The 25416-nt window shown below is 44.7% G+C and overlaps 1 protein-coding gene across 1 annotated transcript in view; it reads right to left on the reverse strand.

The window, feature by feature from the left end:
* Nucleotides 1-25416, reverse strand: part of RHOJ (ras homolog family member J) — an 85366-nt gene that overhangs the window by 10746 nt on the left and 49204 nt on the right. Inside the window, exons 2-4 of the mRNA XM_008138967.3 lie at nucleotides 14359-14417; nucleotides 5223-5387; nucleotides 3654-3749 (exon numbers count right to left, since the gene is read on the reverse strand). Of these exons, the coding sequence (XP_008137189.1) occupies nucleotides 3654-3749; nucleotides 5223-5387; nucleotides 14359-14417 (320 nt within the window). The remainder of the gene's footprint in view (nucleotides 1-3653; nucleotides 3750-5222; nucleotides 5388-14358; nucleotides 14418-25416) is intronic.

The raw sequence follows: 25416 nt of genomic DNA on the forward strand, positions 1-25416 counted from the left end.
ATGGAGGAAGCCAAGCTTTCTGCCTGCCCTTGCCGGCCTAAGCCTCCACTCAAGGCTACAAAGTTTCAATTATAGAAGGTAAACAAATCCAAACAGAAATGGCGGCAGCCACGGAGCTGGAAAGAGCGGGAGGCTAGGGTTTCCCCGGCAATGGAAGAAGCAAAGTTTTCTGCACACCCTGGCCGGTCCAGGCCTTCACTTAAGGCTATAAAGTTTCAATTATAGAAGATACATAAGTCCAAACAGAAATGGCTGCCGGCCCCGGAGCGAGCAGGAGGCTTGGCTCTGCTCCAGGCTACAAAGTTTCAATTGTAGAAGATACATAAATCCCAGATACCAGGGCCTCCGCTTGGGTCGTCAGGGGGCGTGGCTGGCCTGCAAACCACCACAGGCCCCTTGCTCAGGCCGCCCCACGCCCCAAGGGAACCCCCACCCTGATCCAGGACACCCTTCAGGGCAAACCAACTGGCCCCCACCCATGCACCAGGCCTCTATCCTATCTAATAAGAGAGTAATATGCAGATTGACCATCACTCCAACACACAAGATGGCTGCACCCATGTGGTCAAAGATCCTGCTCCTATGTGGACACAAGATGGCCACCACAAGATGGCCAGCAGGGGAGGGCAGTTGGGAGGGACCAGGCCTTCAAGGGAGGGCAGTTGGAGGCAATCAACCCTGCAGGGGAGGGCAGTTAGGGGTGACCAGGCTGGTAGGGGAGGGCAGTTAGGGGCAATCAGGCTGGCAGGGGAGCAGTTAAGCATCAATCAGGTTGGCAGGGGAGTGTTTAGGGGGTGATCAGGCTGGCAGGCAGAAGCAGTTAGAGGCAATCAGGAAGGCAGGTAGGCGAGCAGTTGGGAGCCAGCAGTCCTAGATTGTGAGAGGGATGTCCGACTGCCCGTTTAGACCCGATCCCAGTAGGATTGGGCCTAAACGGGCAATCGGACATTCCTCGAGGGGTCCCAGATTGGAGAGGGTGCAGGCTGGGCTGAGGGACACCCCCACCCCACCCCCTGTGCACGAATTTCGTGCACCAGGCCTCTAGTCTATAATAATAAAAGCATAATATGCTAATTAGACCGGACATTCTTCTGGACGACCTTCCGGACAAAGCCAGGGCTTCGAGGGAAGTCCAGGTACTGGGTGCTGGAGGGAAGCCGTTGCTGGCGGCCAGGGGAAGGAAGGCCTACTCTTGCACAAATTTGGTGCATCGGGCCTCTAGTATATACATAATGGAGTACTACTCAGCCATAAGAAAAGATGGAATTCTGCCATTTGTGACAACATGGATAGACCTTGAGAATATTATGCTAAGTGAAATGTCAGACAGAAAAAGCTAAGAACCATATGATTTCACTCATTGTGGGATATGAAACTCATACACACACACAAGAGTATGGTGGTTACCAGAGGGAAGGGGGTGGAGGGTAGAAAAGGGTAAAGGGGGCCATTATATAAAAGGAAAAAGAAGCCCCAAACCTAAGGGTTTGTTTTCAGATTAGAGGAGGGGGCAGAGGTACTTAGTGGTGGTTAAAACCAACTTTCATATCTCAGCTCTGACACCTTCTAGTGGTGTGGCTTTAACTACTCTGAGTCCCAGTTTTCTCTAGGAAAGTGGAGATAATAATATACACACGTCAGGGGGTTGCTGTGAGGATTAATGAAGACAAGGCATGTAAAGCGTTGGCACCAGGCCTAGCACACTGCGCACACTCCGTAAATGCCAGAGGTTATTATAAACTGCTTGACAGGAAAGTGAGGGAGCAGAGAAACTTAAAGCATCTCTATAATTACATGAATTGTGATGAAACAAGTTAAACTCTTGCTTGATTTTCTTCTAAATTGGATTTTGTAAGCTAAACAGGATTCTCTCTATATCTGAGAGCAGTTGCTAGGAGAAGCTGGCAAAAGGCAATAAAGTGGTGAACTCAGCCATTGTTCCTAAAATAAGTATGAAATGAGATGGGAGGCTCTGGAACGACTTCTTTTCAGAGGAAAAAAAAACACAACTTCCCAAATGAGAAGTCAGGCTAGGATGCTGATGATGGCGGGAGACAGGCCTAAAGCAAGGGAGACAGGAACTGCGCTCCTTGAAAAAACCCCGCTGGTGCTGAGCCTCGGGGACCTTATTGTGAAAAATGTGTACCTGGGAATCACATACAACTATTTGTGGAGGTATATATTTATGCACCTTTGTAAGATCATTTAAGCTTAATGTTTGAGGAAAAGGTAGGAGAACCTATAGACATATCTACCCATTTTACAGGAGGAAAAATAAATGGTTGGAGGAGACAGTTTACACAACGGTCAGGTGCGCAGGTGTGACGTCCGCAGAGCTGGAATAGAATTGTTGATGTTATCATCAGCTGTGTAAATCAAACATGTTTGTCTTCCTAAGACTCTGTTTCCTCATCTGTAAGATGGGACAAACCCTGTCTACTTGGAAGAGTTATCCTGAGGCTGAAATGAGACAGCTTGTGCAGAGTATACTAAGAACTGCGAGAAAGGCTCACACGGGTAGTTCTGACATTACCATCCACAGAAGTAGGAAGCATTCAGTCTCTCAAGTATTTGTGAAATGTATCACACCCATAAAAACATATTGCTATTGAATTGATTTCTACTCAAGTGTATCGTGATTAGTTTTTGGTACCTACAAGGAAGTTTTAGTAAGAGGAATGCATGTGCTTTTGTTAACGAAGCATTTGTAGTTAATTCATTCTTCATCAGTTTAAAAGGGTGACTCCTAACTCTGCTTGGGGCATGCATTTGGCAGGGTTAGTTTCTTCAGAAAATAAAAGAAATTTCTGAAAACCGCTGGCCTGGGTTGATGGGTTTGTGGCTAAATTAACGAAGGGTGGATTCAGGTTATGAAAAATGATTTATAATCCTTTTGCCTATTTTAGTGTCTGTTTTTGCACACATCTCGGTGGTAATCGGGAGACAAAGATTTGGTGTCTGGCAAATACTTTTTAAAGTATTCCCCCCCCCCCCCCCCCCTCGCCCCCCGTCCCCGCCCCACTCCCCACATCACTATTCATGTTAAGAGTGAAGAAAGGTCTGAGAAAACAATCCAGCTGTGAGCGAATTGCTATTATCTGCAGCTTGGATTCTCCAACTAGGTACCTTTTGGTCTTTTACTCCACTAGATGCTGTTTGTGACACCAGCCAGCCTCTCTAAGTGGCTGTGCATTATGTGGTGAGAAAAACTGAACACACATCACCCTGCCAGATGCTTTACCTAAGTTTCTCCCAAGAAAACCACAAAATGCCTTTTACGGGGTCATTTAAATGAGTTACACCGATAATAAGCAGTGAGATTTACAAATACATATCTAATGACTCTCTTTATTCATACTAAATACGGCAAATGGATATTCTAGAGGTTGCTAAATCACGGGCTAAGTGCCTCAGCTGTTTGAAATTCACCAAGTTTCTTTGCTTAATGAAAAACAGATAATGCCGGCTGACAAGAACGCCCACCAAACGGTCCCTTCTGGCCTGGCTGGAACAGAGCGGGAGAAGATGAAGCCGAGAGGAGGTCTGAACACAGTGCACTTTAAGAGCAAAAGCCTACGAAGCGCATGCCTTCCAAAGCGTCCAGCAAACCCTTCTCGGCGTGCATTTAAAACGAAATTCAAACCTGACCCTACCGCCTTTGCAAGCTTCACGCCGTGCTCGTAAGTGAGAGGCTTCTCTTTCATATACAGCAAACGGGCCAAGGTTTTGGGGTCATCCCGGAGATCAATCTGGCAAAAAACACACACACGTGATAAACTCCTTCTTCTCAGGCATGACCAGGGATTTTAAACTGCGACATCACAGATCTCTCCCCTCCCCCCGTGACATCTATGAAGTTGACACATTTTCTTTAAGGAAGCACACACACATGCCCATGATAGGTCTAAACATTACAGCGACTTCCTTGTCAATGTACGCACCAGGCTTTCCTTGTCCTCTCCCCTTCAAAGCAGCTACCCGGGGGGCTGAGGACTTTCTCCAAGGATTCCGTGGCTGTCTCAGGTGTTTTTGAAATTTTCTATTTATTTCTAGAGCATTCTGATAGGGCATACAAGATAACGGATCGGTCTCATTACCTTACAGTGATGCTTAGTTGATCCCACACTATATTATTCATTTTTAATAGTTTATTTCCTGGCAAAAGAGATATACGTTGGCTTTTTTTAAACCAAATCTCCCCCCTCACAGGGATGAGGGTTTGCCCACTGGGAGGATATTCTAACAAATACGATGCAGGGTTTTGAAGGAAAGTCCTAAGGAGAAATTTCCAAAGGGTCTGTTTGCTCAAGGAATAAGCATTCATCTTTGAAAAGGCAAAACGACTCTGAAAGTAGCATGTATGTTTGGTTAGGTTTTATAGTTTAATTAAATATTTTAGTCGCTATAAAATCTCACTGAGTATGAGGACCCATGCATACATGAATGGGTGTGAATGTGGGCCCATGCCCTTCAGCATTTTCCCTTTCTGTGTCTTGGGGCTAGTACTTTGGGTTTAGCACAAAGAACAAAATCTATTTAAAACTATAAAAATCGGAACAACATTTAACACCTTTGTGCAATTACTGTTGGAAATCCAAGCAGCGGAACTTCATTAGCTTTCAAAACACTTTAAAGGCGCCCACAGTCAGTCGCAGTTTAGTTTATCTGGAATATCTGCCTTCCCTTTGTCCTAAGAGCTGGAAGACCCGGGGGCTTGCAGGTAAGAGGGAAGAGTGAATCTGTTGGCAGGAGTGTCACCAAGGCGTTCCTGTCGTAATATGACCATTCTGATTGCTGGGGTTACTTTGCTAGTCACACCTACTTTGTGACTTTCAAACAATCATGGAACTTAGATACAAAAAATATCAGCTGGTAAGTGTAATTGACATCCCCTCTTCATTCTTCTGGCTCAGGGCAGGAGAAGGGTGCCAATTTCAAAAATTACTTGGTTATTTAAGAATAAAAAGCCAAGTAATTCATTTTTAAAGGTCACCTTAAAACGTCCTGTTTCGAATTAAATAGCTCTATTCTTTTCAACGATGGCTAAATAATTATGCAGACCGTAAGAACGGCTGGGCTGTTCGTAGGATTGATCTCGCCGAGATCCTCTTCTATAGTGTTTGCTAGAAAAAAGGATGTTCAAGAGATCCCCAAAGGGCCTTCCCCTTTTAGCCACCCCCCACCCGCCCAACCCGCCCTGCCATCGCCGCCCTTCATTTAACCTGGGTCCCGATGAGGACGTAAGGCACGTGAGGCATGCAGCCCTTCAGCTCCGGGACCCATTCCTCTTGGACATTGTGGTAAGAGGCAGGGTTTACGACCGAGAAGCAGATCAAAAACACATCCGTGTTGGGGTAGGAGAGAGGCCTCAGCTGGTTGTAGTCCTCCTGTGGGAAGAGCAGAGAGGTGGTACAGCCTGGTGAGGCGGGTCCCGTTTGGTGCCGTGGAATCCCGATGCAGGCAAGATCCCACAGACCCCGTTCCTCCCCCTGCCCCGGAATCCGGGGCTTCCTTATGTTACTAGAAATAAAGGAGCCATCAGTTAGGAAACACCTTTTTGTTGTGTATGGAGATGATAAATTGCTCCCTTTTAAGATGAACTTAAAAAAAATATTTTTAACAGCTTAAGTGAGATAATTTACATACCATAAAGTTCACCCATTTAATGCGCATACTTCAGTAAGGATTATTGCAATTCTGTCACATTGGAACGGTGTTGTACTGAATACGTTTTTATAAATTAGCGGGCCGTTGGCCAAGGCACAGGAATTCTTTCCTTATACGCTTTTTAAAAGTTGCATTTAAATTTAACTTAGAAAAGCTAACTAAAATGCAAAACAAAGAGTTGAAGAATTATGCTGTGTGAAGGTTTAGAGCTCAGAATTTGGGCCCTGACCGGTTTGGCTCAGTGGATAGAGTGTTGGGTCTGCAGACTGAAGGGTCCCAGGTTCGATTCTGGTCAAGGGCGTGTACCTTGGTTGCGGGCACATGCCCAGTGGGGAGTGTGCAGGAGGCAGCTGATTGATGTTTTTAACTCTCCCTCTCCCTTCCTCTCTGTAAAAAAATCAATAAAATATATTTAAAAAACCCAAAGAGCTCAGAATTTGGGATTTGTTTCTAAGTTTACCTACCACCATAGGGTGGCCTCATAAATAAAATGCCAGTTTAGTTGTTTTCTCCCCAGAGACTTTTCCGACAAGCATATGCTCTGGTAAGAGGCCCACATGCTAAGAACGCTCCTTCCCAGGCCACAACCTACAACTGTTGATGACACCACCTGCCCTTTTCACTTATTCCTCACACCCGGGGTGTCACAAACGGAGCAGGACCTTGTGGATTTTGTCCTCATGCCCCACTTGTACTCTGTTCATGGCAAATGTTCCATAAATGCTGTTGACTGATAAGATGACACTGGTCTTCAGTGACCTGCAAATGAACACATGGCTTTTCCATGGGTCACTTACTGCTATAGAATCACCTGGGGAGTTTTAAGACCATCTTGATGCCCTGTTAGCCAACTACCTGCCCTTACCCACTCTCCTACTCTGGGGCCAATTAAATAAGAATATCTGGCTTGCATATCTGGGCATTTGGACTTCCTTGGTCTGGAGATGAGAACAGTTAATATCATCATCATCATCATCATCATCATCATCATCTTCACCATCAACCATATATATATCAAGGACTCATTCTTACAGGCCAGGCATTGTTTCAAGCACTTACATGCGTTATCCTGCTGAATCATCACCACTGGAAAGATGGTACCATCAATGTCCACATTTCATAGAAGGGGAAGTTAAGGTTAAGAGAAGTTCAGCAATTGACAAATGTCACAGAACTATTAAATATCAGGATGGGATATTTAGCCTGAATCCAACTCTAGCTCTTAATCATGACCACACTATTTGCTTCAGAATTTTAAGTGGCAGATTAAACATTTTCTTGAAAATTCAGTTACCCAGGAATCTTAATATAGACTCATGCTTTACCCAGTGGACTAAGAAACTTAAGAGACCACAGGTTATATAGTATAGTCATCTATTTCATGGCCTGCATCTATTAGAAAATACCACCAGATGGCAGCAAACACTGTATATTTAAAACCTCAAAGCCAAAAAACAGAACAACTGGGAGGAATGTCACAGCTAGATGAGGTAGGAGCAAATAACTGGTAGTCGGAAAGGATCATGTTTATTTGACTTTCTACCCAGAAGCTATCAAATGAGTCCCTCCAGCTGAGGGGCTTCTGACCGTGTCCTTCATTGGACCTTATCCTGCTCTGTGTTCTGATCCCTCTTCTGTGGAAACGTCTTGCTGGGTTATTCCCTTTAAAAAGATGTATTAATTGCCTCCTGAACATCTGTCACTGTTAAGGATGCTATATGAGCTACAGAAAGTGAATAAGAATTGTCAATCCAGTCGGGGGAAAGAAAGGAAAATATGGGAAACAATTCAATTAATGTGGAAGTGAGACGGGTGAAGTATTTCTTGTTCTTTGTTAGCTCCACGATCATAGAATAATGAGAATCTTGACTTGCCTGAACGATCTGACAGTCAGTACCGTGGCTCCCAAAAGCATGGTCCCCGACCAGCAGCACTGGCATCACTTGGGAGCGTGGTAGGCATGTCCACTCCAGGCCCCACCCAGCCCTCCTGGAGCTGAGGCTCTGGGGGAGGGGGTGCTGCACCCTGTGTGTCTCTGTGTGCCCTCCAGGTGACTCTGTGGCATCACGTTTCAGAAACACAGGTTACCATGCTTCCCGTTCCCCTCAGCCAATTTTGTAGTTTAAGAAACCCCAGCCTAGACAGATTGTCTAAGTGACGGTATTGGGACTATAGAGCAAACATACCTTTAAAGAAGCCTCACACCTGGGCCGCCTGGGCTCTTTCAGCCCCCACTTGCCACTGGCCAGAGCTGTGAAATGTGGCAGGGGCTGGGGATTAATAACAGGAGCATCTCCTGGGACTGGGAGCAGGGCAGTGGGAGGTGGAGGGATTTGAATGTGTACCAGCTGATAACTTAAGTGCTTTTTATTTTTATTTGTGATGGAGCACATTGTGAGCCTAGATTGGAGGTTGAGGTGGTGTAAAGGGGCTGAGAGGAGTGGATAAAAAGTCTAGCCGGTATTTGAAATTACTGGTAAGAGTGGAAGACCAGTGCTTGCGTGCTTCTTGAAGGGACAGTGTTTTAATCTAAAAGAACAACTCAAATGGGGCTTTGGAGGGTTAAAGTGGACAAAGAGGCTGGGGTGAGGGTAGGGGTGGAAAATTGGGGGGAGAGATTTGGGGCAAGGTAGGCTTTGTACTTCCCACCTAACTCCACCCCAAAGGCAGGAGAGTGTTCGGTTTGAAGGCACGCCTGGTGCTCTGGGAGGACTGTGGGTGAGTATTAGAAAAGTTCAGGGACCGCCTTAGCATCAAACGGCACAGGTGGTGAGTGAAGCCATTAGACCAGCCCTCCTCAGACTTTACGCACATTTGAATCCCCCGGGATCTTGTTAAAGTGCAGATTCTTATTCAGCAGCAGGTCTTGGATGAAGCCCAAGCGTTTGCATTTCTAACCACTTCCCAGGTCACACTGACCCTGCTGGTCCAGGGACCACACTTGGAGTGGCAAGGACAGTGCATCGCACATTCCTTCCACCTCTCTTAGCCCCCAGTCAATTGGAAGTAGGAGTCTGCTTCCAAGTCTTCATGGGTTGAGTGACATTTATCCCAGATTTTCAGCACAAGTCTCATCCTCATATTATCCCACAAACACACTCATAGCTCTCAGGCTTGGCTTGGAAAATCTGGGCGACATACCTAGGGCGGGGGGAGTGCAGCACAGAGCTTAAGAGCATGGGCTAGGGAGGCACATTCTGGGTTCAAATCTCACCCTGCCCGGTGACTACTGTGTAGTCTTGGGTAAGTTCTCTCTGCCTCAGTTTCTTCATCTATAAACTGGTTGGCAATAGTGTTGGCCTCATAGGACTCTGATGGGTATAAAATGTGTTAATATTTGTGGGCCACTTAGAACAGAGCCCTGAATGTAGTAAGCTCTTTAGTAGTCAAGAGTCCACCCTCCATCCCGTGCCAACGATCCCTGCAGTGTCCTTATCCTCATCGGATAGCAGGGCTGAATCTGAAATGAGCATTTTCTAAACTGAGTAGTAATGAGACCCAAATGTTTACATGCTCTGGTCGAAACTCTGATTCAATGTCTCTACAGATTCACTTTTCAAAATTTGGGGGGAAGTAAGATCGTGTCCTAAGGTTGTCATGTGGGGGAACTGCTATCTAACCCCCAATTTGCACACTTCTAAAACCACAGTAAGATGCGTGTGATCAAGAAAGGGTGAGTTACTCATTGAGGAAAAACAATTATTTTGAGGTTTTAGGCAAACTTTCCATGGAGGATTGATGCCAGGTTCTGTTCTCCAGATGGCCCCACTGGGTGAGCCAACAGCGAAGGAAGACTGACGTCCTTCCAAGTAGACCCTGGGTTGCCATTAATGAACCCCAGCTGTACTTGCCCCCTGGCCTGTCCCATGTCTCTGCAGCCCATTGGGGAAAGGGGCCTTCAGAAATCAGGGCTAGAGCAGCCCTGGCTGAGGCGTGCAGCTGACGGCCTTCCTGCTCCCACGCGCCCATGGTCACTGGTGACGGATAAGCTGCCGTGGGCTGCGGTTTCTCAGTGACACACCCATTCTGTGCTTGCCCACATGCCGATCCTGCGGGGCTTGCATGCAGGGAACTCTGGGATGTACCCTGCTGAGAACCAGACTCCTGACACCAAAAGATTCTTGTTCCTCTCTGGCAGCGCCACTAACAGCCACTTTTGCAGATGTTGCCTTGAGATATGTCCATCCTGGAGTTTGGTCCGAGAGGCCTCAATTTGAGCAGCGCTTTGCCCATATGTAAGCCAGGGCCTACTCAGAGAAGGAGGCAAGACGTCTTAGTACCATGGCTGGCTCCACTCTGGGTGGTGGGAAGGGGGTGGGAGGATGCTGGGCGCAGAGCCATGACCTGGGAAAGACCCCTCTTCTAGCTTGGCATTCCTCAGCCTGCGAAGGGCCAGGCGTTGCTCCAGCATCCCCACCCCAGCATCCTGCTCTCCATTGGTCTCTCACGATGCACTCTAAACAACTGGCCTGCAAGCACGTCATGGAAAAGTTGGCTCTCGGATTCTTTGAAGCTGAGCCAAAGACCTGAACTCTAGAGATCCCTTTCAGAGAGACGCTCAGAAATACACTCCTAGGGGCATGTGCCGGACAGGATGAGGCGGCAAGACCTAGAGGGATCTGGCTCCCAGGCCTGGCCTTATTGCCTCCCCAGTGTGAGCTGAGGGGCAACATGCAGAGTCACCCTGAGAAACAGCTCTCATTTCATTGTCTAACCCAGTGATTTTCAACTGGTATGCTGCAAGTATTTTTAAAACATGCAACACCTGACTAGTAAGTCAGGGGCACTGACACTTTTCCCTTAGATTGTCAAATAAAAAAGTGATAAAAGCCAACACAACAATAGTTGTCCAGTGTAGCTGAGTCAAAATTACACTTATTTTTTGTCAGATCGGCAAAAAGTATAGTCTTCGGTGTGCCGCAGAATTCTGGTAATTAATTTATGAGATGAAAAGGGTTGAAAATCCCTGGCCTAACCTAATATTTGGAATTCTAACAGATGAAGCGGAGTTCTGAAGACTGTTTGTAGAAGACTCTACTCCAAGTCCAAATATTAGTTTGTTTCAGGCTTTGGGGAGAGAGCTAATGCCTAACAGCAGCTGCCATGTGCTGGCAGTGTATGAGTGTGACTTCATTATGAACTGTTCTTATAAAGCAAATGCTTGGCTGGCTTGTCAGGGCTGGGTTAAGGTCTCAGTTCTGCCCAAGGCCAACGAAATGCGGCCAAGTGGTGGAAACCAGGTCAAAAGATTTGTTCAGGGGTAACTTTGAGGGTAGAAATAATGAGTTCCTATCAATTTACCTTCCAGAACACGTGCTTTTTGAGGTTGGTTTCATTAATTCTGACCCAGAGTTAGCTCAAGCAAAGATGAGGGACACTGCTCCTTGGTTTATTCATGAAATAAAATTATGCACAGCAAGCCATCTTGCTGAGAACTCTATAGCCAGGCTCAGAGACTTATTTCCTTTTTGTGGTTCAAAAAGGAATCAAGTTTGAGATCACGGCTCTTTCTTACTAGCAACTCTGGCCAAATGAGTGTTTTTGAGTTTGTTATAGATGTTCCTTAGCCTCATGACTGCAGCAACATTATTAGAATATAACTGAGGAGGGTGACTACTCTATCTGAGGCAGGGAGTGGAAATTTTGGGACAATGCTTCTAAATTAAATTTGTTATAAAGACTGATTGGCAGAGTCATAGAACCATGGGAATCAACTCAGGTAATATTTTTCACCACCTCTTCCTAACACTAGGGACCATGCCTCAACCACCAAGGACTTCTAGAGGAGTGCTTCTCAAATTTTAATGTGCACATGAATCACCTGGGGACCTTTTAAAAATAAATTTTAGAATGTAGTAGGTGGAGGTGGGGCCTGAGATCTGCATTCCTAATAGGGTCACTGGTGACATTGATGCTGCTGGTCATTGGACCATACTTTGAGTGACAAGGCTGGTGTACAGACCAGTAGCAGTATCACCAGGAAACATGTGAGAAATGCAAATTCTTGAGCTCTACCTGTAGAACAAGAAACTGGGGCTGGGGCCCAGTGGCTGTTTTTTGTGTGATTGTGATGCCTGTTCAAGTTTGCCAACTGGTCTACAAAATGAACTACCTGTCGTCCTTAGTGTAACAAATTTCAACATTTAATAATTCTTTACTGCTGAAAGGTTTCCCTTAGGTCTAGCTTCAAATCATTAGGCTTAATTACTCGATTTCTTTTAGCCTTTCTTGGAGTCATCTTTTTTATTTTTAATCCTCACCTGAGGATATTTCCCATTGATTTTCAAAGGAGAGGAAGGGAGAGAGAGAAGGACATTAATTGGTTGCCTCCTGCACGCACCCCTGTTGGGATCAAACCCACAGCCTAGGTCCTTGGAAATGCAAATGCCCTGATTGGAAACAGATCCCTGTTTCTTGGAGTGACAAGGACATACAAAGTACCCTCCCTATGTCACCCCAACTTTACTGGGCATACTTGTGATACACAGGATGATGCCCAACCAACTGAACCACTCGGCCAGGGCTCTTGGAGTCATCTTTTAAAGTTCCTAACCATAGAATTTGAGGCCTAGAGGAAAACGTAAGACATGTTCTGATTCTTTTTCCTCGTGTTTTATGTTCCCCTATGAGCCTTGTCTACCTCCGAGCTTTCAAAGTAGCTGCTGGAAAACATTAAAGTGAAAGTTAAGTTGAAGAAATACCTAAAACCATTTGTTGTTATATTTTATCCGTGCTCATCACTTTCCCCTGTGTCAGAGGTTTAGGTCATTCTGCTTTCTTCAATTTGGTGTTTAAAGATATTTTTTGCACTGCCTTAGAGCTTCAACTCCTATACTAGTATTGTCTACATTTTTTTTTTTCTAAAAAGGACAGAGCAGTGGGAAAGAAGAATTGAACTCCACATGCGCTTTTAAGCCATTTTATTGAATTTGAAATTAAATAGAGGCCTGGAGAGGTTGTTCTGGGGACAATTAACACACAGAAGCTAACAATTGCATGGACTGCTATACAAGAGGGAGGGCATGAGGGGCACAGAGCACTTTTTAGAAGGCACGGGAAACAGGTTTCAGAGTCAGGCAATAATTCTTGCTGTACAGAACTTTTCAAACTGGATTTAATATCTATAAAATCTGACTATAGGGGAGAAGGGTGTAAACTCCTCTTTCTTTAAGGCTGTGAGTCCCTGACGAAGGGGGACACCCCAATGATTATGTGATTGAGTTTGGCAACTCCAGACCAAAGAGCAGCGTACCCTTCTTGCTGGAATGCTTTCTGGTGGAGGAGTAGCCAAGTATGAGCTGCACTGAGGCCCCTGTACTTAGCTCAGAGGAGACAAACCAATTTTCCCATAGTGGGCATCTGGGGGTATCCTGTCCTAGTTCTGTGTCTTGGTATTACTGTGAGGTCCCACTTCCTGAGAGTAGATGCCCAAATAGCCATCTGCTGATGAGGGGAAACTGGATGCTCTTAGAAGCCTTGAGTCTGGAGCTAGATTCTCTAGGTTCCCCACTTCCTAGACCTGCCCAACATTAGCCTTTGATGTCCCACAGGCATTTATACAGTGGTCCTTGCAAATGAGTACAGAAATCCCAAATAAAATTCCATTTACTATTTTTTTTCTAGTAAAGAGCTTTCAAGTTGAGCAGAAAGACATATAACCAGATAATTGGGGTTGGGGGGGAGGGGGTTGGGAAGGCCTAGACAAATGTATAACTATAAATAACAATTACCAGGAAACTCACAGTGGGAAAGGGCATGGTCAGATGTTTACTCCAAAGGATTTAAGATGTAAAACTAAACAATCCACTGATTTTGACCTTAATAAATGACCCAAGACATATGGTAACAAAAGCTCTATCAAAGAAATTGGCCCACAGCTATCAATTGCTTAACCACCCCAACTTTACTAGGCATTTGTCTATCTTCCCTTGCTGGACCCCTGGGAAGTGTAAAAGTGTAAAACCAACCCATGAACTTAAAACATTAGAAACTTTTCATAATGGAGTATGGGGTGTTTTGAAAGAAAGTTAAGGTGGCATTTTCACCAAGTAGAGCATGTGCTAACTGATTAAGTGTTGGGAGTTCTAGTTCATTGCTTTAAGTTAGTGGTTGGCCAGGTTTTCCAACTTGAAGAAACATATCTGACAGAGTGAGAATATTTCAAAAATCTTAGAGAACTGAGAGTCAACTTCTAGTTATTCAGTTATTCACTTTTGGAAAACATCTAGTTCTGGCTTTTCTTTCTCCCAACACTTACTCTGTCTTCTTCCTACCCCTCACTCACTATCCCCTATCTCATTTGGAACCTTTTCACAGCTCATTAGGCAATTCAAATAAAGGGTGGGCAAAGAATATAGTGCAAAAATATAATGGGTGAAACTCAAACTTGAAATTGACTCAGTAATCCTAGATCTGGAATTGATATGGGTAGGAAGAACTTGAGAGTCTTGGCCAAATACATTATTTTGGTTATTGTTAGTCATCAATCAATGAATGAATGATTATTTGCCTGTTAACATCTTGAATCATGTAAAGGTTTAGTTTTTGTAATTATAAATATTTTTAAGATACTAAGAATATGCTTTGGTTGTCATTTACGTAGATAATAAATTTGCCCCCAATGATCAGAAGAGGTAACATCTATTGAATGAACCAATATAATAAAAACAAATCAAGATAATAAAAATGTACCTGTCCTGCCGTGTCATACAGTCCGAGCAAGTGTTGCTTGTCTCCCACGGTCACAGTAACTAGGGGAGAAGAGAAGAGGAGAGTCCATAAATACAAGCTTCAATCGGGAGCCTTCACATTTCTCCATGCCAACATCTCTTTGGGCAGCGAAGATAAGCATATGCCTCATCCATGTATATTCTAAACCAAGATGACAGCATGATTTCCAAATGAAAGACAACCTTGGGCTGCAGTAAAAGTGGATGGGCTAGCCAAGTCCAAATTTTTCAAATGAGATTGTTATTGGCGGAAGTTGGGGTATCATTTTCCCACTGACTGCCAGGGTTGGAGTCCTTATGATATCTGGAGAAAAAGAATTTTCTGAGACTTGCATGTGAAGATGAGTGATTTTTATTTGCATGGAATTACATCCCTGGGTTTCTAAAGTCCCATTTCCCTTAATCCAGTCCTGGAAGAAGTATAATTGGGGTTTTAGTAGAGCTAAAAGCAAAGCCAGTGCCCAGAGTTTCCTTTCCATGTTGCAGCCGGGTCCAGTTCAGCATCAGGCTAGTTTCAGTCCATTAGTTCATTTGGGTCTTGGGACCCAAAAGAGTCCCAAGAGGGCAAAGAGAGAGAACTTCTTTGTTCAGGGGATTAAATATTCCAAATTTCTTGCCCTTGCAGTGGCCACACCCATTCTGGCCAATGACCTATTCCAGGTGTGACTGACAGGAAAGTACCCTCCCTATGTCACCCCAACTTTACTGGGCATTTGTCTATCTTCCCTTGCTGGACCCCTGGGAAGTGTAAAATTGTAGCTTCCTGGCAAAGCTGCCCAAATGACATGCCTATAATACTTGGCCTTCCCTTTGCTTTTTTCCTGTTATTAATAACTAGGTTAATTACAATGATATCAAGATGAATATTATTGGTGACACTAAGGCACTCTGTAGACTTCTCATTGATTCTTATTAAGCCCTAGAATATCAAGCTCCTGAAGGGAAAAAATGCTGAACTTTTTATTGGTTAGGTTATTTTTTCATTTCGTTTGTTTGAGCCACCTTTCAGGACACAGAATTGTGTAAGCAATCTCTCTGTTAGAAATCTCTGTTTTTATCTGTCTTTGAAATGTTAATAAAACCCCCAAAACAAAGAATATTAACCCACCTGCATATTTTATAATCTCTAAGGCAAAGCAAATAATGAAACAAGATGGACTTCATATTTATTTTAAAAAGTTTCTTAAATTGAATATTCCTGTGCTTTAGCTCAACTGATTCATTACAATTTTGAACCTTATTTGCAGGAGGACATGTTGTATGGGTTCAGTTTCACATACCTAAAGGGTGTATGTAGAGTGAAAAGTGGACAGTTTGATTTACCCAGCAGGCTTACTGCTTTGCCAAGCAATTGTATCCAAAAATGAGAATAGAGGGATACCATCCACTCTGTACATGTCTGGAAATGAAATAGAGTCTCAACTTGAAACTAAACTGAGATTGAACAGATTGAATGCATAATACACTTCTCTTGGTGAGTAGAAAGAGCAAACTTAGATTTCCAAAAAAAAATAAAATTTAATTTCTCTTTGGAAAAAGGATATAAAATAATAAAGGAGAATGTGATTTTTCCTATTTGATTAAAAACTGCAAATACAATGTAAAGATGCCTCCATTAGCCATGCAGGAAATGAAAGGGAAACTGAATTAGCAATCTTTTATTTTTATTTATTGATTTTAGGGAGAGAGGGAGATAGAGCTAGAGAGAGATCTATTTGTTGCCCCACCTATTTATGCATTCATTGGTAGCTTCTTGTTTGCGCCCTGACTGGGGATCAAACCCACAACCCTGGCATATCGGGGATGACACTCTAACCAACTGAGCTACCCAGCCAGGGCTGAATTAGCAACCTTTTAACCAGTTAACTGCCACGACATTTTGAATTTAATTAAAAAAGGTCCACCGCTTGCGTCTATAGACGCTTATGGCGTGCAGATGGTTAAAACCCTATCTCCAGCATATGCCAGCCAAATTCTCTAGTCGGCTGCTCAGCTGCTGATTTGGTATTGATTTTACTTTTATTTGTTTTCAGGTTGATGGGCTACATGTATGCAAAGTACTTCTGAAGTGGCTCATTCTTTGCAAAGCACTTGTTTAAAAGCACTGCCTCCACAAACACTGGGACATTTTTTTTTTTTTAAATCTACACAGGTCAACATGTGTTAAGTTTGATAACATCGCTGTAGCCACTCAGCTTTTAAACGTGTACTTTAAAGTGATGAACCCGGCTCCATCCAAGCCTGGTGACAACACTGACAGAAGGGATTTTAAACGTTTTTACTTCCTTCCAAATGCCAGGCCAGGGATGGAAGTGAAGGTGAGTTGTCATGGCCCGGAACTCTTTGTCCTGTTCTGTTTTTCTCTTCCTGGATACTTTTGCTTAAGTCCAGCCATATGTTCCTGAAATCTGCCTAAATGCTTTCTTTCGTGGCCAATTCACTACCTAGTCATGGATCAGGAACACAGGGAAGAAAGCCAGCCATTTCCAGGAATTTCCTACCTCTACCAAGCCCAGGACATGCAGGTCAGGGGCAGCTGTTCCAGGGACCCCCTTGGACCATGCCACGACCTACAGGCCCAGAGCCTCCTGTGGCGCAAGCCCTGGAAGCCGAGTCACCCCCAGGCTCCCCCGAGAACCGCAAATATTCCTGAGCAACGGCTCCAACCTTTGCCACTGGAGCCCTGAAGCTCCTGCTCGGGGTTTCTCAGAGAACCATGCCCTCCAGCCTGCTGGTCCTCGGGCCTCACCCTGTTCTCCCTTGGCAGCTTTGGGGCCAGCGCCAGCCCAGGAAGGGGGGGCTGCGGGCCGAGAGCCTTCTTTTCCCGCCGGCCTCCCCGCCCTCCAGGGGTGTTTGAGTTCCTGGTCCTCCCTAGACTGTCCGAGCGTGGAAGGGAGGGGTTACCGGCAAGGCGTGGGCACGCTGCAACATAGTGAACGCCATGCCAGGGCAGCGTGGAGAGGCGTGGGAGCTCGCAGGAGGGGTAGTACTGTGCGTGCGTGCGTGCGTACGTGCGTGTACGTACATGTGCGTGTGCGTGCTGTGGGGCGTGGGAACACCAGAGGGGCACGGCTGGGTGTGCGCACGCGCACTGCGGAAGCGCGGTCGGAGAAGGCTTTCCGGAGGAGGTGTGTGAGCTCAGTCCCCAGGATGGCCACAGGTTACCCAAGGTGCATTGGCAGAAGGGACGAGGGCGGTGCAGGAGCTACCAGGGTGTGCTGGGGTGGGGCGAGGGGTGGCGCACTAGCTCCCTGGGGTGCATGGGGAGATGGGGCAGAAGAGGTGGGCATGCAGGGTGGGGCTAGGCTGACTCACTAATGTAGCCTTTATTCCGAAGGCTTTGTTTATCAATGGAAGCCTCCAGTTCTCTCTTCCCCCTCCTTCCCCCCAAGAAAGTGAAAGAGAAGGAATGAAAACCATTTCCTTGGGTTCTGGCAAATGGCGGGAAGATGGAGGGTGACATGTTGGGGTAGGAGTGGTGTGATTTTCAGCTCTGCTGTGTCGTGTCTGTCTCCTCTGTGGGCTTGCCCAGCTCTGCTGGAGGAATCGAAAGGCAGGGAGCAGAGCTTGTGCCCCTGTCTCTGGAAATCACTTTTATTCTCTCTTCTCTGCCCTTTCATTTTCCCATTTTATCGGAAGGAAGGTAAGTGGATCGCACAGTTGATGCTAGAGAACATGTAGGGACAGCCAGAGACCGGTCCAAGCGTTAATCACAGATGTGGGTTATCCAAATGGCTTTGTGAGCCCTTATCTTGGACTAGCAGTGGAGGCCTTATTGTTGCCAACAGGCTGCAGTGTCCTCTGAGGCCCCTCAGTTTGGAAATGAATCAGCCACAGGAGCACAGAAGGCAGGTGTGCCCTAACATGCTAATAGTAACGGTAGTGAGGTCGAAAGAGCAGGATCTTTTAAGTCAGGTGGGTCTCATTACAATCCTACCTTTGCTATTCGCTGTCTGCGTGACCTTGGGAAAGTCACCTAACATCTCTGAGCCCCTGTTTCCTTATTTGTTAAAAATGGGGATAACACTGCCTACCAAGGTGAGGACTTGTGAGAAGGAAATTAAATGAGAAAATGCCTGGCACACAGCCTGGCCCATCCATAGCGGGTGACGAACAACTGTTCTTTTCTCTCCTTTAGCAAATGCTTATTAAACCTCTTCTGAGGACAAGTCTGTCTTGCTCTCCACTGTACACCCAGTGCACATTAACTGGCACATAGTAGGGTCTTAATATTTGTGAATTACTGGTCACTTTCTGTCTTAAACGGTAGCTATTTAGATCTTTGTCTTATATCTCCCACTGGACAGGAAGACCCCTGAGGACAGGATTCCCATACCCCATGTCCCACACAGTACGTAGCACACATCCTGGCAAGTGTAGTAGATGCTGAACACAGAAATGGAGCACCAGGGGCAACTCAGGCAGAGGAGAGTCCTTCAAACTGTGCAGACCTGCAGCTTGAGGCTCCCGGCAAGGCACTAACTGCCGGGAAGTGCCTGCAGCCAGCAAATCTGCCTGGCAGACAGTGGTCAGGCTAAAATCCCAGATCACCTTCTCTTCTCAGACTATTAGCGCTGTTTCCGAGTTTGGAGAGGTTTTAAAGAGAGTGGGTCATATGACATGCTCAGACGGTTCTCTCCACAAAGTGGGAAAAGTTGTCAGTGACCCGTTAAGGATGTAAAATGAAGGCCTTCTTTGTAAACCTTTCGCGTCCTTGTGTTTCTTCTCTGTGCAGATTTGAAGTGGCCTCTGTGAGTTGGAGTGAAATCTAAGCCCTGGCTTTGATTTCTTTCACCCAGGGAGAACTTACTCCCCTCAGCATGTCGGCCACCTCACAAAACCGCGTGTCATTTGCAGGATGAGGACGTGTTGGTCATTCCCTGTAAGCCAGCCCAGCCCACCCGTCTAGCCCATCAGCAGCAATAGGAACCTGGTTCAAAGCCCCTTCCTTGCTGGCCCATTCAGCTGCCAAGAATGGGCTTTTGAAATCAATATTGTGAATATATGATGAATCCTGAAAACTTGAAGGCTGGAAATGTCAAGCCAATTAGGAGGAAGCCTCGAAGTGCCCTTCCATTCCCAGCATATAGCCCGCTGACTGCATCACTCATGTCGAGTGTATTCTATTTGGCAGGTAGAATGAGGCAGGCCTGATGAGGTGTGTGGATGAAGTACCGTAAAGGTGCTATTTTGGAGGAAGAAACACTAGGTTATAGACATAGCAAGAAATAGAATTTTAAGAAAGTTAATAACATGACTCTCATGGAAATATAGGGTGAGGGTATGTCAAAGATTTATTAACTCAATAATGAGAGGACCAGTAAGATGATAAATCTTGTTCAAAGGGCATTTTGAGGAAGCCGGCATAGAATGGTACTTAAAAAGCAAAATGTTAGAATAAGATGGCTACATTCAATAAAGAACTGGTTATTGTCCTGTGGAAAAGATAGCCTTTTGTGTTTTCTTTTATACTAAACAGTAACTATTGGCATCTCTACCCAACAAGATTTACAAGTTAGCATGCAGCTTCAGGAAGTCTAAGCTTTTAGTTAATAGTAGAATCAAATGAAGGTATATTGCCCTAGATTGTTACTTCTTGGGGGAGGGCGTTAAACACTGCCCCAGCATGACATTGGACATTGGAAGGACAATTGCATGCTCTTTGCCTTGTATCCAAGTTTCAGATAATTTTTCTCCATGCCTGAATTCAGGTCCCTACTTTGCTACTCATTTGGGGAGATGTTGGGCAACTCTATGTCTCCCTCTCACCTGAAAAATGAACAAATCATGTTTACTCTAAAGGTACATAAAAACTCTTTATACGTTATTCAGAAGTCAGGGGGTAATCATCACAGCAGCTTGTCTGTGTCTAGGGGGTGGCAAGAAATGGGAGTTTAAATGGAAACCCACAATCCTGACCCTCATCATACTTGCTGGTTGGCTATCTTCAGCAGCATCCACTCACCTTCCCCCACCCCATCCCCTTCTGAACTGACGACCCTCATCCGCTGCTCTGCTTCCTTCCTAGAAGAGCTTGTCTGGGACTGACTCACCTGGCTCAGTGTCCACTCTTAGGGGCAGCTTGTGTGTGTTTGTGACCTGGTTTAAACCTCCCAAATATGCATGCACATTTTATAAGGAACCATTTTATAAGAAGCCTCTGGGATGAGAGCCCCCTCAAGTTAAAATAAGTTAGGAACCAGTAAGAAACTAGAAATAAACAATACATTTTCATAAACAGGAATGGTGGCGAATTCCTTCCTGGTGAGGCCGTATCCATCCCACATATGTGGTCCTCTTAATGTGGCTTGAAACCCTTCTTACTCATCTGCATGGCTCACCTCAGCCTGCTCTTTTCCCTTATTTGCTAAGAATGCTTCTTGTTTTCTGAGCAGCAGCCTGTGTGTGTGTGTGTGTGTGTGTGTGTGTGTGTGTGTGTGTGTGTGTGTGTGAGTGTGTGAGAAATAAAAGTTGCTCGTGGCTCAGGGAAGTCTTGTTTGATAGGCTGACATGAGGTCCTGTTTCTGTAGAACAAAGAACGAGGAGAAAATCTCATAGGCTTCCTGAAAATCTGTTCGGACTCTGAGCTGAGGGCTTGCTTTTGTGAGGTCTGTGTATTCATCCTGCAGTAACGAGAGTCCGTGTGAACAGAGTAATGCATCTGCCATGCATCTCCCTCCCTGGTCATGTTTCTTTGATCTGTTAGGTATGCCTGTTGTGACAGGGCGTTTGGTTTGTAGTTATTCCAAGTTATAACCACCCGGAATTTAAGACAGAAGAACTGGTTGGAGCCCTCAGCTTATTGTGAAATAACTCTGGGGCCTTGAGCAAGCCACAGCTTCCTCATGTCTCCATTTTTTTTTTTTTATTTTTTTTTACTGGCAGAATGGAATTTACTGAGGAGCAGAGGAAATCATGAATATGAAAATTTTGTACACCAAAGCTTACACAAATGTAAGGTGGCATACGGAGCACATGGCTTCTTAAATAATAACACTTGGGAACAGAGGTTGCTGGAATGAAGTGGCACTGGTTCTGGGTGTGGGAGGCTGTTCAGGAAAGATCTTTCCTTGCCAGTACTTGTTTGATGATGGAAGAGGAGGAGGGAGAGGTGTGGGGAAAAGAGAAGGGGAGGACTTGGAACTGACTGGGGATGGGGCCAAACCGAAGACAGAGCCATGGTTCCGTGACATCCACATCCTGGAATTTCAGAGGCTTGCTTGGCCTCACCCTTCCTCAACATTCACTTGGTCTTCATGCCCTGCCAGTTCTACTTGCTAAATATCTCCAGAACCTAACTCCTCTTTCCCATCTCGGCAGCTATCTCACTGCAGCCCCTCACCCCCATTACAGAGGGCTCCCGGTCCACATTCGTTCTCCAGACTCCATCTTCTGTGCTGCTTTGCCCTCACTGCCACCAGTCCCACCACAGTGGCTCTGTCGTCTCTAAGACAATTCAGATACCTTCAAGAGTGTACGCAATCTTTGTAATCTGGCTTCTGGTTTACCTTTCCAGATCTCTCTTATTTTTTCCTGTCCTACAATCCAGACTGATTGCAGTCTATCATACTCACGATGCCTTTGCTTAAGCTGTTCCATGTTCTTGGGAAAAGAAATTCTAGAATGCTTTCCCTATACTTGTCAGCCTAGAAAACTCCCATGACCTGGAAAACTCACTTCCATAACTCCTCTTTGATGCCCGCCAAGTACCTTAAGCCCCTTTTCCATGCTTACTTGCCCACTGGGCCATAAAGTGCTGTGCGTTATTTATTCTCAGGTTCCAGCATCTAGAATGGGCCCGGCACGTAGCTCCATAAACAGGGATTGAGAGACTGACAGTGCATTAAACTCCAACCAAACTGGAGGTTTTCTCTGAGGCATCTCTCTTCTCTAGATTAATCGTTGGCATTTCCTAAAGGGTCACCATGAGTGTTCCTGGACACTAAGGGGCAGGATGGAGTCACCAGTGATGACAGCCTACACCAATGCTGGCCTGCTTGTTGTGAGGGGATGCCATGGAAACGTGGCTGTCCTGAATGGCCTCTGTGCTTGGGGCACTTTCCCACTTTTCCAGGCAACTTTCACCAGCTACAGGGCTGCCGACTCCAGGCCAGTGAGGCAGGGCTAAGGGCAGGGCTACTGCCTAGGTGTCCTGTGGGTCACTGTGACTGCAAGTTATAGTAGTCAGACTTCCTGGCGGCAGCCACAGAGTACAGGGAGCTGTCTTTTCATTGAGACTTTGGGAAGAAGTGACTGCATTATAAATGAAGCCTGCGTGTGGAGGCTTGTGGTCTGCAAACCAGAGCATGCTTTTTGCAGGATCCCCTGAATAAAGAAATCTTAAAAAAAATGCAAGCTCCTTTAGTCATGTTCATATATGGCTAGGAACTCACAAGAATCCAGCTGCCATTGAGGGATGGTAGGATAAATACCCAAATTAGAGGCAGAAACTTTAGGTTTTAGCCTGCACCTTGACTTGGTGATCTAAACGCACCATCGCAGCCACCAGGGGAGCGAGTAAAAAACACAGATTCCCAGGTTGCACACCCTACCCCTAAGATTCAGAGGAAATAGGTGTGGGGTAGGGGCCAAGAGTCTGCATTTTTATCAGATTCTCCAGGCGAATGATTCAGATCTGAACCTCAGTTTCTTCATCATTAAAATTCTGAGACTAATAACTCAATTACCCTATAGTATTCCATCCACTTTAGACAGGTTTTGGGAATAATAGATGAAGTAACGTAAAGGAAAAAACTTAACATTTATAAACTCCTACAGAGAGATTATCTTTCTGATTATATCTGTCTCACAGTACAGAAGTAGGCAGTCTGTTTGTAGCAACTCCCGCCCCTTCTTGTCTAGATATAATCACAGAGGAAATTCAAATACCAGGTGTTGATAAAAGTGGAATAGTGTGTTCCTACCAAGAGTTTTTAAAGAATTATTAGGCTCATAAAAATTCTATCAGGTACCAGCTATAACTAGTTAGAAAAAAATGATGGAAGGTATTATTTTCACGACAACAACAAACGCTGTAATGTGTCTAGTAATGGGCAAGACCTTTATGAGAAACAGCACAGGAAGCACTTGGTTGAGATACATAAAGGAAGACAGACGGGGAAACAGCTCATGGTCTTGGGTGGGAAGCTCTGTGTTGTAAAGATGTTACACCTCCCTAGTTAATAAGTTTAAAGTAATCCTGATAGGATTTTTGAGTTTGGGAACATGACAGAGTGATTATATTTGATACATAAGCGTGCTTACTAGTCAATAAGGATAATAATTCAGAAGCAAATAAAGAATAAAGACAACTTATAAATAAACAAAGGGCCAATAAATTCTGGAGTAAAAAAATTCAAATTAAACAAGATGAAATCTTTGGCCTGTGAAACTGACAAAGACAATGAGTGATAGCCAGCGCTGGTGAAGCAGCACTCACCTGCTGCTGCAGGAAACGTCAATTGGTTCAAGTGCTCTGGCCAACGGTTCGGCAGGATAGATCGAAGGCCTCAACGTGGGTCTATCTCTGACTCAGCAAGCCTATTTCTGCAGCGTACTCCCAGTAATAATCACATAAGCGCACAACAATATATATGTAAAGGCTGTTCATCAAGTGTTTATTATAGCTGACAGCTGGACACAGCCTAGATTACAAGAGTTGGTGATTGGTCCTCATCAGTTATGGGGAAACTTACTATGTAACTTTTTAAAAAAAATATTTTTACTGATTTCAGAGAAGAAGGGAGAGGGAAAGAGAGATAGAAACATCAGTGATAAGAGAGAATCATTGATTGGCTGCCTCCTGCACCCCCCACACTGGGGATTGAGCCTGCAACCCAGGCATGTGCCCCGCCCAGGAATCCAACCGTAACCTCCTGTTTCATAGGTTGACATTCAACCACTGAGCCATGCTGGCTGGGCTATGTAACTTTTTAAAGAATATTGAGGGATGTGGTAAAGTATTGAGGATATAATGCTAGATGGTAGGAGATAAAATTCTACATTGTATATGTAAATCAGAAAAAGGATATGTGGGTGCCCAACTATTGTGGTTATGTTGTTGTTATTACTGTTATCTACAGATATGATTAAGTGTCATCACATTTAAGTGAAATTGTCTCCCATCACTTCTACCATTTATTCTTGGTTCTCTCTGACTTTGTCTTAGGCTTGTCTAGATTTACTTTAGCCTGTAGGGCCAACCTTGTGTTTTTATGAGTGGAACATGTGATGAGTAGGTCTGCTGCAGTGCAGATTTATAAACCGCGTATTGCAGAGCAGCTTATCTTTTTCAGAGAATTATGATGAAGCACTAATGCTTTACCAGGTACCAGGGAAATATTGTGCATTTGAAGATGCTAGAATCTGCCAAAAACACATTCACTGCAAACTGAACGAAGTACATGAGCTGTAAAGACAACAGCAGTAAATTGGTTCTAAATATAGCCCTTTATTGACAATGTCTAGGCCTAGCAAGATGAACTAGTCAAGTGAATATTTGGAGTGTGTGTTTCTGCTCTCAGTAACTTCTTTTCCACAGTATTATAAGATTAATTTGGAGAATGTGATGAGATTGTTTCTAGTTGTGCGTGGTGGTTATTCTAGATTATACTTACTTGTCTGCCTGATTGTTACTCAGGATCCTAGCATTTTATGTATTTGTGAGTTTTTTCTTTTTGTTTCACTTATTTTATTCTAATATCCCTAACCAGAATAGGTGTTCTTTTCTGTAACTATATATTTTTTTTACTTTTTAATATTTGCTGGTTAATTATGATTCAAGAAGGATGTATGTATGACAGTTTGAGATAAAACAGTTCTTGGGTTCTTTCTGCAATGAATACTTGGGAGCCCATCTTGTAACTTTATTTATTTTCTCAAAGTTTATATAAGGTAACATCTACCACTTTGATGTCCTTGTTCACATATTTTCCCAACAATTGTTTTCCCCCCAAACATCTAAAAATAAAAGTATAATTGTGGGATGCTTATCAGCAATGTAAGGTTCATGGCTAGCCAG

The sequence above is a fragment of the Eptesicus fuscus genome, chromosome 5 (assembly GCF_027574615.1).
Source record: "Eptesicus fuscus isolate TK198812 chromosome 5, DD_ASM_mEF_20220401, whole genome shotgun sequence".
Classification (NCBI taxonomy): Eukaryota; Metazoa; Chordata; class Mammalia; order Chiroptera; family Vespertilionidae; genus Eptesicus; species Eptesicus fuscus.